General features: G+C 52.0%; 1 protein-coding gene across 1 annotated transcript in view; it reads right to left on the reverse strand.

Moving 5' to 3' along the window:
* Positions 1 to 195: 195 nt before the first annotated feature.
* The window catches only part of STK24 (serine/threonine kinase 24), a 70,049-nt gene continuing 53,328 nt past the window's right edge, over positions 196 to 16,916 (reverse strand). Inside the window, exons 6-11 of the mRNA XM_004704275.2 lie at positions 14,328 to 14,513; positions 11,564 to 11,709; positions 9,175 to 9,298; positions 8,217 to 8,285; positions 4,261 to 4,397; positions 196 to 1,233 (exon numbers count right to left, since the gene is read on the reverse strand). Of these exons, the coding sequence (XP_004704332.1) occupies positions 1,197 to 1,233; positions 4,261 to 4,397; positions 8,217 to 8,285; positions 9,175 to 9,298; positions 11,564 to 11,709; positions 14,328 to 14,513 (699 nt within the window). The 3' untranslated portion in view covers positions 196 to 1,196. The remainder of the gene's footprint in view (positions 1,234 to 4,260; positions 4,398 to 8,216; positions 8,286 to 9,174; positions 9,299 to 11,563; positions 11,710 to 14,327; positions 14,514 to 16,916) is intronic.

A 16,916-nucleotide genomic window follows, 5' to 3' on the forward strand; every position in this document is an offset into this window, starting at 1 on the left:
GCCTCCAGCCACATTTTCTCAAGGACCAGTTTTCTAAAAAGTTCCATAGGAAGCGGCTTGGAGTCAGCATGCTGAACCGGGCACCTGGTCCTGTCCTCTGGCTTGTCCCGCACTCTTGCACACGCACACCAGCACACACACGCACGTCTCTGCAGGCGCACTTGGCCGTGAAGGCACATCAAGCAGTTTGCCGAGTGAGTGTGTTATAAAATTTATTGGTGTGAGCATTCAGCCATTGGAGGTGGGGAGGGTGGTACGCAGATCTGGCGACAAGGTTCAACAGATGGAGGGTGGTACAGACCAGGACAGCACGCTGGCGCGGGCGGGCAGGGCACGACTCAAAACGAACGGTAAGGGCGCACGTGTCATCGGGGAGGGACTGAAAAGTAATAATTTAAAGCTTCAGGAGGCAAGATAGGTTCTAATTTAAAATGCTAAGAAATAGTACCATCAATGAAAAAACAAAACAATAATAATAATGAAAGGAAGTCAACCTCTAAGTGTACCAAACGGGAGGGGGGAGGACAAACGAGGAAAATTTGCCTCTGTTGAGGTACAAACAGGAGTTTTCCATATGAGGGGCATTAATAATTATTAATGGCAAACCCTACAAATACAAAATAAAACCCAAATCACTGGTCACATAATTCAAAATTTACATGTTTAATAAAGGCAAGGCAATAGACTCAAGTTATGGCCTGTCAAATATTTACTCCACTGACTTTATCTACAGAAGCACTTGGCCGATGTGCACAGTGATGCTCACGCACGCCAGAGGGTCTGTAAAAACGACACTATATACAAGTCTGTGCAGCGATCCACCAGCCGCCTCCCGCGGGCGCCCCCACGTAAAGCAGGGTCCCTGAGGGTTCATTCCGCCAGCTGCCCTGGCACCGTCCCAGACAGACATTTCCGGGTGGGTTTCTGTTGGTAACGACACTTTCCTTGAATGTGTGCACTGTGGGTACAATTAAGAACAATAAAACCCGATGGTCGCTTCAAGGAGCCGGCCCTCTGCCCCTCGCGAGTCTTCATCCGGCGGGGACGTGCCTGTCCCCAAGGCGCCGAGGCTTCGGGGCGCCCTGCAGCGCGCGCCTCTTCTGCGGGGGCTGCAAGGGGCTCTCGTTGACTTTTTAAAAAGGAGAAGGAAGGAAAGAAGGAAAACAAAACAAAAACCCTCATCCGCCCAGGAAATTTCAATGGGATGAAGTTCCTCCACCACTTAGAGAGTATCTGAGGAGGGGGGAGAGAGAGAGAGAGAGAGAAAGGTTAGTGAACATCACGTCTGCCCCGTGCACCATTCAAGCAGCACTGTACACGGAAGCACACTGTAAATCTGTAACACAAGCTGAAAAATCTCTCCTCGGCGGCATCACGAGCTTCCAGAGAGGCCCACAGTGCACTGCTGACGCAGACAGGAGTGCGGGAAACCCTTTCTGGTGGCACAAGGACCACCAGGGCTATCCTGCTGCATCCACTTCGTAGGGCGGTCTTAGCAATGCGTTCCAAAAGAAGGAACAAGCCATGGTTTCCACACAAATGTCTCCTGGGTCTTTTGTCATGAGAACAAACGGGAAGTAAGTCCAAGAGCCGAGAAGCAGTTAAACAGAATGCAGCCAATGGAAAGATTGATTTAGAGCTTCCCTACATCATGAAGCATGAGGAAAATACGCACAAGTTTGTGTGCACACAAACCTACATGTGCACTATGATTTGCAGATGTTTTAAAAAATGGAGTAAGCTAATGACTTATACTTAACTATCAAAGGAAAGGCCCAGAGGAGATGACGGCTGGGCCAGTGGCAACATCATGACTAACACCTTCTATTTTCCAAGAGTTCTACAGCACTGTCAGAACTTAGAGGCATCCTGGTGGGTCCGTGTCGGGCTGCTAACTGCCAGGTCGGGGATCAAGCCCAGCAGCCACTCTGTGGAAGGAAGACGAGGCTGCCTGCTTCTGTGACGTGTGCTCGGTCTAAAGGGTCTCTGCGTCGACTGACACGATGGCGGTGGGTTTGTTTGTTTGTTTCTCACTCACTCACTGCCATGGAGTCAGTTCTGACCCACGGAGACCCGGCCTCTTTAGAGGAACAGAAAGTCCTCTCTTTCCTAGATGGAGTGGCTGGCGTTTTCCAACCGCCGACTGCCGTCTGCAATGCAGAGCCCACCCAGTACCAGGGCACCCAGGATGGAGTGGTCGCTGGTGGCCAGGAGACAGCTGAGGAGGCGAAGCAATGGGCTCATCTGAAACACGCAGCCTGGAGCTCCTCTTTCATAGACTCCAAAATGCCTGGCTCCTCTGGAGAGCAATGATGGCTTAAAAGCCTCTTGAAAAACAGGATTTATAGGGAGGGAGGGGAAATGGGCAGCTGATATTAGGGGCTAGAGTAGAAGGCAAATGTTTTGAGAATGATGAGGGCAGCGAATGTACATATGTGCTTGACACAATGGATGGATGTATGGATTGTGATAAGAATTGTACGAGCCCCTAATAAAATAATTTTTTAAAAAAGAAAAGAAAAACGGGCTTTAGCCGAAATCCTGAGACTCCAATCACAAGAAAGAGAAATGACTAACTCATGGGGGGGAATTGTCACACAGGAATTCAAACTAAGACCTACAGAGACTCTGGAAGCATGTGAGCTAGAAGCTGGCACCTGGTTGTTGTTTTTTTTCTAACTTGACGAGTTTGAGCACAAGCTGGTAAAAAGCCTAAGCCCTGGCTGCGGTGGCCTGGCACCAGCCTGGCATCGTTATCCGAGGTGGACACGCAAGAGCCTGAGGAACTTCAAAGAAGGCTGTGGCCTCCCTGCAAGGACAAGAGAGAACCTTCCTTACCCCAAGCACCGAGTCCCTTTAAAGGCCAGAGGAGCAGACATCAGAAAAGAGAAGAAACGAGAGACAGGGACAAAGAAACGGTGCCTGTCTCAAGTTCCGGTGTGCTAACATTGGCAAACACTGAGCACTGGATGTGGCAAATTCAAACTGAGCTAAGCTCTTACATGCAAAAGATACACCGGATTTGTAAAGGCTTTATCTCCACGCACATAAAGAATGCAACACACCTTAATTTTACACTGATTCCATATTGAGTTTAAATAATATTTTGGACAGACATACTGAGAATTTAATTAAGACTATTTTCACCTGTTACTTTTCATCTAAAAAAATTGTGGTAACAGCTTAAAATTATATTGGGATGCACATTGCATTTTCTGGGCTAAAGAGAGCTAGAAAAACAAGTGAGGGTAGGGGCTTGGTGGGCAATGCTCGTCAGGATTCTGTAAACATGGACAAGGCCCATGCAGGCTCCGCAGCGGTGTCAGCACTGCCACGCCAGCCGGGCTGACATGTGACATCCACAGTCCTAAGCGCAGCCACAAAAACTAAACCAACCCACAGTCCCTGCATCGCGTCTAAGCCGACCCGTAGTCCCCGTTCCCCCATGCCCCATAGGACAGAGTAGAACTGTCGCCCTTTGAGTTTCTGCAACTGTTTATGGGGGTAGAAAGCCCCACAAAAAAATCTCAAAAGAACCACCCTTTCTAGTCTAGGGATGCTTAACTGGCTCTTTTAAATGAGAGATAACTGACAGTAGAACAGGGCACGGAGAAGTGCCACCACTGCCTTTGAGAAACAGGAAACGGGCTAACGGGGCGCAATGTGGGGAGCCGTATGGAGGAACGCGCAATAGTCAGGCCACAACGCCAGCCCCGGCACGTACGGCGGCGAAGCTGCTGGAAATGCTGTGGCACATCCACACGCACCATGGCGTGAGCTGTCTGCGTGTGGGCCGGGCCGGTGAACTGCCCTTTCCATCATCACGCCCCACACTCCTGACCCGAGCCCAGGGCGGGGTGGGACAGGAAGCCTCCTGCAGGCTGGCATCAGCTGCCACCAATGGTTCTGGAACCAAGCGGAGGCCTGGGGGTGACCAGCAAAGGTGAAGAGCGCCCCAGATCCGCTCTCAGTTACTGCACGACGCTGACAGGTTTGGCCTGACTAGACACCTCTCTTGAAGGTACAAAACCCAACTGAGAATTACAGACATGTGGCTGAGCAATGGACTCTCCAGCTAACTGGGCTGCCCAGTGCAGGGCACGCAAACTCTGGAGTCACCCTGTTGGGGGCAGGGCACACCCCTCAGTGGCCTGGTCCACACCAGCGGCGTGCCAGAATGCAGAGTGCCAGGCCAGGCGGCTGGGTTCTGGCCCATGTGGAAACAGCCCAACCCCGAGGAAGGTCCGGGGAAGCAGTTACCTCTGGAGCCGCTGTACAAGCTGTGCCACCATGGTGTCGGATATGCCGGGGCAGGCCTCTTCAGCCAGGTAGATGGCCCCTCGCAGCTCCTCTATGGACCCCAGGTTGCCTCCGCACGCCTGGCTCTTCTCCTTCAACTGCAAAGACACAAACGAAGAACAGCATGAACTCATGCGCAGGACCCTAGCACAACCCTGCTCAGGCAGCCTGCGGGCCTGACCGCTCAGCTCTGCCTCAGGGCCACGTCGGCTTCCTGCCAAGGAACACTTATTTCTTCAGAACACTCTAAGAGCAATCTATCGAAAAACGGCCTACATTATCATCTTCTCTAGACAGGGAGAGAGCCCTATGACTTGGGCTGTGATCCACGAGGTCTGCAGTTCGAAACCACCAGCAGCTCCACGGAAAAAGAGGGGATTTCCTACTCCTGTGAAGAGGTCATCTCAGGGCCTCATAGGGGCATTTCTAAACTGTAAGTCGGCCTGGACTTGATGGCAGTAAGTTTGGCTCTTTGGGTTTACAGACCGGGAAAAATAACAGGCAGGTCAGCGAGGCTGCAGAAATGTACAGCCTTGGAAACCGTGGGGGGCGGGGCAGCTCCTCCCCGAGGGTCCCCGAGTCAGGAAGGAATCGGCATTAACGGAGGTTTGGTTTACACACAGAAACAACTAGCTTTCTGCAGGCCTCTGCAAAATCTGACCCTGGGGGCCTGACCCTTTGTGTGAGGGGCGTTCTTTCCTATGTCAACTGCACTGCTGCACCAGGAAAGCCACTGGACAGAAGTCCTTCCGCTCTGGTTCCAACACCGAAACTGCAGTGGGGTCGTCTGCAATGGAGCGCCTAATGCTAACGGCGTGGACCTTGGGCTCCACCCAGCAAACGGCCTTTCGGTCTGTTATCAACAGACGCTTGGCAAGTGAGAGGCAGCCCCGAACTCTGGGAATTACTTCGGTCCCTGCTGGCTAAGTCATGCAGGCATCTCAGCTCTTCAAGCTCACTGCCGGGGCCACTCCAAGTCCCTGCCTCACGGTGCAGCACGGCTCAGACCCCAATGCCTCAGCAAGAGCCCACTGCCGAGGGTCCCAGCCCAGCCCCTCGTTCTGGGCCGCCTCCTGAGCTCCCTTCTGTAGGACCAATAAGAAAGGTCTTACAAAACATCACGGGCTGCTGTGAAAACAGAACCTGGCTCGCTCTAAAAGCAATGGCTTCTCCCTCTCTCCTTCCAAATGTGGCCCATGGAGGAGCACCATGGAAGGCCGAGTCCCGGCCCGGGCCGGAGCCAGCTGCCAGGGCCATTTCCTCCCACACTTCCCAGAGCATTTGTTCCTTATGAACCTTCTTATCTTCACGTGTAGCACAGCTGACCTTGAGACTTGCTAGTGTGTTTGTCTAGGCCACCCAGACGCGTGTGCCATCTCCAGGACTGGGGTACTTCCAGGGACAGAGTGAGGGCTGTCAGCAGACCACAGCTCTCCCACCCATCTTCTGCAACTACTGGCTCCAACTGGCCCAGCAGAAAGCAGGCAGTTCCCCAGGGGCATTCCTGTGCCCTCAGGCTATGCTGGGTTGTGTGAGTGACCACACAGACCGACTCCCCATCCCTTATGATCTAACCTTTATGAGAATTAGAGCCCTGGCGGTGTAATGCATTACACATTGGGTTGCTCTCTACAAGGTCAGCAGTTCGAAACCACTAACCGCTCCAAGGTAAAAAAGAAAAACAAAACAGGCTTTCTATTGCTATACAGAGTTAAACTCACAGGGGCAGTTCTCCCCTGCCCCACAGGGCTGCTGAGTGTCGGCATCCACACACATGACGACAGCAAGCGAGTGAGGAGCATGGGAAAGCCACACACAGGACGCACTTGGAGCTCTGAGCTATTATGTACAAAGAAGAAGAACCAATAGGGGGAAAATGACTTCAGGGTGGGTGCTGAATGATGATTCACAAGCATTTCTTCATGTACCCAATAAAAAATAACTTTAGAACAAGTGTTCTTGTGTTAATGGAGTACTCGAGTTGAGGCCCATGTACATCTGTAACCTTTTTTTAATCTTAATTCTTGGCATATAGGTATGAGTACATAGTTCTATTTCCCTCTCGTTTTATATATATATAATTACATATGTGCATGCCTGCATTTAGACCTCTATAAATATCCTCTACCTCCTGGTTCTTTCCTCTATTTCCTTTTACTTTCCTCTTGTCCCACCATCATGTTCGGCCTTCATTCAGGTATAGTAATTCCTTGCTGCTACATTGCCCTTCATTAAGCCCCAGTAGGCATCCTACGACCTTCCCAACATGATTGCTGAAGACAAATGTGTGCATAAGCAAATGTGGTGAAGAAAGCTGATGGTGCCCAGCTATCAAAAGATATAGCATCTGGGGTCTTAAAGGCTTGAATATAAGCAAGCAGTCATCTAGCTCAGAAGCAACAAAGCCCACATGGAAGAAGCACACCAGCCTCTGTGATCATGAGGTGCCAATGGTATCAGGTATCAGGCATCTAAGACCCAGAATAAAACCATACCCAAGGTGAATGGGGTGGAGGAAATGGAGTGGAGACCCAATGCCCATCTGTAGACAATTGGACATCCCCTCACAGAGGGGTCACAGGGAAGAGATTAGCCAGTCAAGGTGCCGTATAGCACCGATGAAGCACACAACTTTTCTCTAGCTCTTTGGTGCTTCCTTCACCCCACTATCATGACCTCAATTCTATCTTACACATGGGATTAGACCAGAACATGCACACTGCTACAGATAAGAGCCTGCAACACAGGGAGTCCAGGATAGATAAACCCCTCGGGGCCAACAATGAGGGTAGAGATACCAGGAGGATTAGGGGAAGGTGGGGGGAGAAACGGGAAATTGATCACAAGGATCAACATATAACCCCCCTCCCAGGGGGACGAACAACAAAAGTGGGTGAGGGGCAACGGAGGACGATATAAGATATGGAAATAATAATCTATAACTTATCAAGGGTTCATGAGGGAGGGTGGGCGAGGGAGAGAAGGAGAAGAAATGGGGAGTCGATATCAGGGGCTCAAGTGGGAAGAGGAGGCTTTGAAAACGATGATGGCAACATATGTGTAAATGTGCTTGACACGCCGGATGAATGTATGGATATAAGAGGCCCCAATACAAGTATTTAAATAAATAGCTTTAGGCAAATGGGAGGCATGTCATTTTCTCCAATTGCCTGATTGATTCTATTAAACCAGAGGGCAAACCTCTGCATCCTGGCCCTCGGGACATCCTACACATCGGGCGTGGGTCCCCGCTGAGACCCTCCCCACGCGCAGAGCAGGGCAGAGTGCACTGAGCACAGGGTTCTCAGGGCTGGATCTCTCGGAAGCAGTCTGCCAGGCTTGTCCTCTGCCAGGCACCTCTGGTTGGGCTTGAACAGGCAACCTTTGGGCTAGTAATCGAGTGTTTAGCTGTTGAACCACTCAAGATCTGCGCACACTGGTGCCTAATGGCTCTACTTGAGTGAACGGCAGCTCAGGGCACTGGGAAGGAAGAGGGAAGTAACATATGGGGCACAGAGGGAAGCATTCAGGCTCCAGGGCCATCTGTTGCCTCCTTTAGGATATACCATCTGGACTCGAGTATAAGCCAAGGTTTTCAGCACATTTTTAATGCAGTTTCTGGGGTAAAATTAGGTGCCTCGGCGGATATTCGGGCCAGCTTAAACTCGAGCATATACGGTAAGCCTATTTCCACAGAGCAAGGACCTTCTGCTGGCCGTGGAGGATCTGGCCGCAGACTGTATGAAGAAGCCCCGTTGCAGTTAGAAATCACCCTGCTGCTACATGAAACCAGGCTGGGCCACTGACCCCACTCCAGCCAGCTGGCTTTCACGATCCCATTTCTAGGGATACCACATCCTCACAGGAGGGGCTCTCCACCCACCCCACCCCCAAAGTCAGCCAGTCAGGTGCCTTACCTCAGCAAATAAAGGAGAAATAATTGTAGATAAACACTGAGAGAAAGGCCTCTTTGGGATGTCTTTTACCTTTGGGAGAGGAAAAAAAGATTAGAAATAGCCAACATGTGTCCTCGTGTGTGCAACAGTTCAATGAACTTCAGACCTGGACTATCACGGCATAAAGCCCAGTCTCTGCCCCCATGCTGGCTGAGAGGGACCACAGTCTCATTTGCCATGACGGTAAAGCCCACGTGCTCTGGCGCCATGCAGAGATGCTGGCTCCGCGGCCGGGCCTGTGTGCGATGGAGGCAGGAGGGTGTGCACAGCGCAGCCGCCTCTCCCGAGGCTTTGGGAAGCCCCCTCCAAACATGCTGAGGGTCTCTGGTGGTATGGCAGACCACAGGGGTGGTTGCACCGGGTCCTCGAGTCGCCACGAGTCGGAACGGACTCGATGGCATGAGTTTGGAGCTGCGTCTTTCACAGCAGGGCCTGTAGGAGGCCGGGGGCCAGCCGACCGGTCCACGGAGTCCACGGAGCCTCACGCACGACAGCACCGCACTTCAAAAGCACAGCGTGTCATTTCACACACAGACAATGCGCCACCAGAGAATCGGGAGTGTCCTATGCGCCCAAACACAACACATCTATTTCAAAGGCCCTTAACGTTCACGTCGGCAGTGAGATGGAGAGTGAAACCGAGTCTCACAGGGCATCTCCCCAGACATGCCGAGGCCGGCGTCCAGCGCTGTGACCCCACAACAGGAAACTGTGATCAGACAGCAAGCTTTGAGGGCAGGCACGGGCCCTACAGAACCGGGGCCTGGGGAAGGCGCCCGCAGGGCCCGACCTCGTCGCTCCACTCCCCGCGCCCTGAAGTCCCGCCCGGGCGTCCTGTGAGACTCCTGCACTCGCGCTGCAGCTCCAGGGCCGACAATGTCCCCGCCGCCTGTCACCCTCCAGTATGAGCGGCCAGTACCTTATTTCTTTCTAGATCCGAAAGCTGAAGCGCTCCGTTCTCAAGATTCTTTGGGTCTTTCTCTCGGATCGTGAAGATCCAGTCTCCAGAATCGCTGCCTCCGGAGGCTTGGCCATCTGTTTCCCTTAAAACAGAAATGGAGCGAATTCCATGAATAAGCATGCGCGCCCTGGCCTGGCGGGAGACACCTTGCTCTCTCCCACTCCCACCCCAACCCTGGCAAAACTCTCCAATTGTCCCTGCTCCCCTCAAATCAACACCCTTCACGTCCCTCTGAAACTTTGACCAGAGGACTCTGCTTCCAACATCAGAGAGAGAGAGAGAGAGAGAGAGAGAGAGAGAGAGAGAGAGGTGGGCCATGGTTCCCATCACATCCCAACCCCACATAACCATGCGCCAGCCCACCCACCCACCCCTCTTCCAGCACCCATCTCCCCACACCTGTTGTCCCTCAACCTCCCTCCCTTGGGCTCCCTCCCTGGTGGCGTGGTGGGGTAAGTGCTGGCTGTGAACCCACCAGCCATAAAGAGAAGATCAGGTCGTCTGCTCTCAGGGGGCGGAAGAGAGGCAGCTGTGTTCTTCCTCTCTGCCCTCCAGGGTCAGCAAGAGTCACTGACAGGGAGTGTTCCTGGTCTGACCTTAGGAGGGGGAATCCTCCCTCCATGGCTTCTCCTCTAGCCCACTTCCCTCGAGTTACGTTAGGGCGTTCCATACACTCAGTGGAACACCACAACCCACACGGAACCTGGACACACCACGAAGCGGCCGTTTGAATGGAAAGAGGGAATACTGCTTGGTCTAAAATCCGTCAGTGTGTGGCAGGGGTGCATCTTCTCACCACACAGATCGGTCCGTACGCTGAGCAAATGGCTGAGAGGCTGGGCTCTACGACACCACAGCACCGGGACAGGGCAGGAAGGCGACTCTGAACGAGTTCTGATACGCAGCTGAGACACACCCTGCTGTTCACGCCACGGGAGACTGGCAGCATATACTGATGACAATCCAAGGCTGCAGCCCAGTGTGCATCATAATCCTCAACACCAAAGGGCAAACCCCCCACCGCACCGATGGAGAACAAAATGGAGTAAAGACTACAATCGTTGAGGATTTAGTTCTGCTTCAATCCACAATCGATGCCACAGAAGCAGGAGTCAAGCGATTAAACGACATATTGCATTAGACAAATCTGCTGCATGAGAAGACCTCTTTTTTTATTCAGGTTTTCACTAATTTCATTTTATTTTTAATCAATTTATTGGGGGCTCGTACAGCGCTTATCACAATCCATACATACATCCATTGTGTCAAGCACATTTGTACATTTGTTGCCAACATAATTTTCGAAACGTTTTCTTTCTACTTGAGCCCCTGTTATCAGCTCACTTTTCCCCTCCCTCCCTCATGAACCCTTGATAATTTATAAATTATCATTTTGTTCATGCCTTACACTGACTGATGTCTCTCTTCACCCACTGCTCTGTTGTCTGTCCCCCTGGGAGGGGGTTATATGTAGATCGATGTGATAAAAGAAAATGCTCTGAAAATGATGATGGCAACCTATGTACAAATGTGCTTGACACAATGGATGAATGTATGGATTGTGATAAGAGCTGAACGAGCCCCTAATAACAGAATTTAATTAAAGAAAATAAACGAACAAGTCAAATCACATACAAGCAGCCAAACATCGAATAGTAAAAATGGGTAGAAATTTCAGCACCCAGAAAAAGCATAAGGTCCCAAAGATGACGTCCTCTATTAGCACACAATGGCTAGGCCATGACAGGGCAGTACGTCCACTGCAATATTTCACATGGTAACTGGGGGTGGAGGTGGGGGGAGTCGGTCTCGGCTGAGATTGAGCCCGGACTATTTGTGACCATGGGTGAGGATTTTTGAAAGCAGGTCATCAGTCTTTGCCATGGCTACTTCTCATCGCTTTGCATTCCTAGACGCCAGCCTGCCATCCCCTGCGCCCACAATGTCGAAGCCTGCACTGGCCAGGCCTCCCCACCCGCTCGGAGAACTCGCCTGTTGGTCTTGGGCTCGCCTTCGGTCATCATTTTAGCTTTCACATGAACACCTCATATAAATACCACTTCCTCCTTATTTGGGACTGGATCCTCCCTACATGGAAACAGTGCGCCTTCTCTCTGGATGCGAGCTAGAAACGCCATGACCAGAGCTCTTGGAGGAGCTGAAACTCTTTTGGAAATGAAGTATTAGCTGAGAGCAACCAAACCAACCCACTGCCACCGAGTCGGGGCCGCTCACAGCTCTGCCTATGGGGTTTCTGAGCGAGAACAAAGAGCCACACCTTGAGCAGCCCAGAGAGATGGGGTGTGGAGCACCGAAGAGACCAGACCCGCCGGCCGGGCTCACTTACACGTCGGAATCCTCTGAGCTGGAGTCGTCGTGGCTCTGCTCGGCCTTCCACCGCTTGTACCTGTCGATGAGCTCGGTCAAGTACGAGGTCTTCTTTGCGTTGCGGATGATAAACTTGTGCTTCAACAGCTCCTTAGCAGTGGGTCTCTGGAAGGCAAGCAGCTCCACGTGAGAGGCGAGTTCACCACTCTCTACCTGAGCCCTTCTCGAAGGCCACGTGGGTGTGCAAGGATGGAGCTGACTTCGACGCTCAGTCCTGCCCTCGTGGCTCCATCAAACAACAGTTTGTGGCTCCGCCACTGGAACTGGGAGTGGGGAAGTGGCGTTTGCTGTCCCAGGGGACAGCAAAGGACGTTTATGTCCTACAGGTGATAAGAAAACGTCTTGCAGAAAAATACATTTGCTACAGTTTCAAAGGGATCCAGTCAGGAGAGTGAGACCACAATGTCCCCAACTTTCTGAAACACCTTCCAGTCCAAATTCTGGTGAGCAAAGAAAGATGTCTGGTGTCATTTGGTGAACACTGTACACTAATGTTTGGCTCCCTTAAAATGATTAAAGTAAAATAATGAATACATTAGCTGGAATTCATCTAAAAGTGACAGCTGTAGAGGAGCAAAAAGAAAAAGTAAACTCACTGCCAGTGAGTCCGTTAGGACCCATATTGACCCTGAAGGGCAGGGCAGAGGGCCTCTGTGGGCTCCAAGCCCCATCTTTCACCTGGTGGTGTTCGGCCAGGGGCTTCGAACTGCGGACCTTGCCGTCAATAGCCCAACACGTACACCACTGTGCCAGCGGGCTTCCTTGGAGAGGCACCATGAGCTACCTTTTCTTACATGCTTCGAGGAGAACACCTGCATTCTCTTCATTACTAGCTTTGACAACAGAGAAGCCCGCTTCCCAGGGCTGTGCCTTCCCACGTGGGTGGAGGTGAGGGCTATGCCCACGGCCTGTCTCATCTGAATTCTACCAGCTGCTCTGCCCGGGAGGAGGGCAGTGCCAATTCCAGAGAGCGTGCTCCCCCAAGTGAGAAGAGGCAGGCACACACAACCACGAGCTAGGTGAGACCCCTCTCTATCGCAAGGCATTAGTGCTTGACAGAGAAATCTCAGCTTGGGGAAAGCCAGGGTCACGTCCGATAGTCCTGCCTGCCCGTCCAGGTGATGGGGATGCCAGTGCACCTCTCATCCCTCGCCTCAGTCAACTGGGGTTGGCGGGGAAGTGTGTGCGGGACAAACACGCAGACACCAGAAATGCAGTTGTGATCGGGAGATACACAGCCCGACGTACCAGGTGCGTGCGTATCTGCTGGGGGGCGGGAAGCACATGTCATGATGTAGAATTCAAGCACGGCGGACATGTACGACCCTTGACACACTAATACCACACTGTGGAGCACCGTTTTAAGATGAGAGCTGGAAACGGGAGGCAGGGAAACCCATGGGATCACATGAAAGAGTCAAATACAGCAATGGCCGAGGGCGCACTCTGCTAGGAGGCAAATGACCCAGGACTGGTGACTGCTGCCCAGCATGGCCAGTCGTGACAACACAATTAATTTGAGGGGGGAAAAATAAGGTGGGTGATCCATTAAATACCCTTTGTTTATTTTTGCCTTTTCTTCCCCAACACATGCCAGCTAGAAATTCACATTTACTTTAAAGAGAGATCTAGCCATTATTTTTCTGGCTTTGCCATTACTGAAATCAGTGTAGTACTTTATTACCTGGCCTGACTCTAAAACAATGAAAATTCACGGATTCACATATAATATTACAGAGAATACAGACCACGCTCAATGAGGCATGACACACTAGAAAATCTACTGAAGGAAGTGAAGTGGGTGATTAACCCTTAACTAGAAAGTAACACTAACAACAAACTTGGAGGCGAGTGAGCCAGCCAATGGGAGCGTCATAAAGGCAGCTGATGAAAGCGAGGGAGAGAGTCGCCCACTGAGCACACTGAAAGAACCTTCAACAGTCGGCCACCAGGACGGGAAAGACCAGTACCCTTCAGATTTTCTAGAACTGCATGTCTAAATCCAAGTTTATCTAGATAGAGCTGTGTCTGCTGCTGAAATAGTAGAGAACCTAAGAAAATACAACTGATTCCAGGAATGCACAGACCTGGACAAACATCTAAGAAAAGACTCAAACTCCAGGGAGTGGATTTGTGAACAGCACAGAAGGCCATGAGGGCCCTCGGACCACGTCAAAGCGTGTTTAAGGCAGTATCGTGAACTCCCGTGGAACCCTGTGACAGGGTGTGCCCTTTCTCAGTTTCAATTTCCTCAATAGGAGCAAAGGTGACAGCGCTTACGAGCTGGGCTGCGATGTGCATCATCAGTAGTTCAAAACCACCAGCTGCTCCCCTGGAGAAAGGCATGGCACTTTACTCCCATAGCCAGTCAGTCTCAGAAACCCACAGGGTTTACCCTGTTCCAATAGATATCTAGGAGCCCGAATTGGCTTGCATTTTCCCCCAGATTCTCTCCAGGGACAAAGAACACATTGGAGTTTCTGTTAAACCAAAAGAACCTCTTGGGGGCCCCATCAACAGAATGGCAGGGCTCTGCACCCCCAGCCCCAGCCCGACTCGTGTGGAGAGGAACCCACTCGGCTGCAGACAGAAATTCTGACGACAGCTTCCTCTCCCATTAAGGGCCATCTCAAATGCACCCAAAGGCTCGGTGATAGAGCGCCTTCCTGAACTTCTGTTCAACAGCCACTGCAGCCACACCATTACCCGGAGCCGTGACTCACAAAGCTCGGCTCCTTGTTCAGACAGGCCTCCACAAACTCTTTGAGGGGCTTGCTGTAGTTTCCTTCCAGCGTTGGCGGGCTGTTCTTTGGGATGAGGAATAAAACCTTCATGGGATGCAGCTCAGAGTGAGGTGGCTCCCCTTTAGCGAGTTCTATAGCTGTGATGCCCAGGGACCAGATGTCCGCCTGCAATGACAAAAGCAACGTTAGAGTCCCTGGGCCGTAACTCATGAGGCAAAATACACTTCTTAGAGGAGCGGGAAAAGGTACAACATTTCAGTGGACTGAGTCCCCTGGTGACCCACATAGTTGAGCGTGCTCGACACCTGGCATGAGGCTGGCTGTTCAAACACACCCACCGGCATCCGCAGGCAGGCCCAGCGACCAGCTTCCTGAAGGTCACGGCTGGGACAGCCCAGGGAGCACAGCTCCGCTCCTCACGCACACTCACCAGGAGTCAAAGTGCCTGAATTGCAAATAACAGCAACTCAATGTACTTCAAGGTCAGGGTTTTGAGAAAGAAAATTATTTTCCATCAATAATGGAGAAGAGAAACTATCATTTCAAAATGGGCATTTACTGGAGAAAAGGTAAGCCAATTACTCTATTTTGTTTTGATTTATATGTTGCAGGGTGTTCGTTATGAAGTCCCTTGAGCCCCGGTCAGGGAGGTGGCTGGGGAGACAGGGCTGCAAATCGCCCATCAGGCCAGGCTTTCAGCGAAGCTCTGAGGGTGAACGGACACCTGCGTCCAGCTGTTTCAATGCAAGCTCTGCAGCCCACTGTCACACGGTTTGAGACGAAATACCCAACCTCTACACCCCAGCTTCCTGCACGTGTCAAATGGGGGTGACAGGGCAGTTGTACCGCTGCCTTGAACTTAAGTATGCACATATATGTCCATGTGTACTATGGCACCATGCAACACAAAGTAGAGCACGTTATACTGCAACTCCACAGGCCCACCACATGCTTTCAATAGCTATTAATAGTTTGCCCTAACATACTTTAAACACAGATATTGTAACATTTTCCCCGTGAGCATTTCAGCTCCAACACGAGTAACAGTAATTCCTTAACAACAGGTCAATCCTGACCGTTTCTCCACTATTTAAACCAACAGTTAGCTAATCGGAATCAAGATCCAAACACCGCTTTGGCTGCAACAGTGGGTGCCAGCCGCAGTGCCTGTGGTGGCGGCTCATGGCTCGTTCTGTTGGCAGGGGTCACTGTGGCTTGCAGCCCCCACGGGTGGCCTAGCCATCTGCTGAAATGAGTAGACTGTGGCACACCCAGGAAGACGGTACGCGGAGCCTCTGGTTCTGCGTGCTTGGGGAGGGCGGGAACCTTCGAGTCCTTGACTCATCAAGGGCTACAAAGGCCGTCAGGGTGCCGACCACGGCAATTCAATGCTCGATGGCCAGGTCCCAGCACACCCGTGTGGGGCGCCAGACACCCCTGCGGTTCCAGCCACTGTGGCTCACGTGGCTGGCTATGGGTTCCACGGAAGCATCCTACCACTCACGTACTGTGTTTAAAAGGTGGGAGGTCTAGCGTGTATTGTAGAGGATTTCCACTTCGCGGGAAGCAGCCGTTTGGGCAGAGAAGCGCCAGCCTCTGGGGACCAAGAGGAGGTCTGACTGCTTTGGGGAACAGGCAGGGGCGGAGGCTACTTGTTTGAGAAACAGAGGCTCACTCAGTGACACGGGGGGCAAAGAGGCCCTGGACCTCGTCTACCACTGAGCCTTTCCTCTCGCGCCTGCACAGCAAGCATCGCCTCCCGTGCACGTGGCCGCAGGAAATGAGCAGGGACGACCGGACCGCAGACGACGCGGCGTTTGAACTGTGGTGCTGGCAAAGAACACCGAAGAACCAATCAGCAGCACAGCCAGCGTGCTCCTTTGGCGAGGCTTCGGCTCGGTACTCTGGACGCCTTGGCAGGAGAGCAGTCCTGGAGGAGGGCGTCCCGCCCGGCGGGGGCCGGTCAGCACAAAGAGAGGAGGCCCTGGGCAGTGGCTGTAGCGGAGCGCTCAGACGGACAACGGTGAGGGAGGGGGCGCAGGTCAGGGCAACGCTTCCTTCTGTTGTGCGCAAGGCCGCTACTGTGTCGGAGCCAACTGGATGGCAACTCACAACAACAGCAGCAAGAAGACAAACAACAGCAACAAGAAAGCGGAAAGGCCACGAGGGGAGACAGGAGACCCAGGAGAATGCACTGAGACCGTGGATGGAAACAAGGAATATGGTTTCCCTTTATTTCGATTAAAAACCTCTGGGAATAACTATGGTCTTGAAAACTGAAAATAATATGATGTGAAGAATCTACAGCATTAAATGCACTGCTCTTTCCCAATTCTGCTCTTAAAATTCTGAAGACTCTATTCTGCTATCCTTGTTTCTCTCTTTCTTACATACTGTTCAAGGCATTCTACCCAAGGGCCACTTCTCACTCATGTAGACCACTGGGCTCACACCACCGCCCTCACAGCTTCCAGCTTCCCAGAGGACACTTCTGCAAGTGCCTCCACGCCGATGGGTCCCGTGACCATGAACGCAGCAGGGCCAAGCTGGCCCATCGCCCCTCACTCA

This window comes from Echinops telfairi, unplaced genomic scaffold (assembly GCF_000313985.2).
Source record: "Echinops telfairi isolate 266 unplaced genomic scaffold, ASM31398v2 ScPeMD7_7467;HRSCAF=8505_0, whole genome shotgun sequence".
Classification (NCBI taxonomy): domain Eukaryota; kingdom Metazoa; phylum Chordata; class Mammalia; order Afrosoricida; family Tenrecidae; genus Echinops; species Echinops telfairi.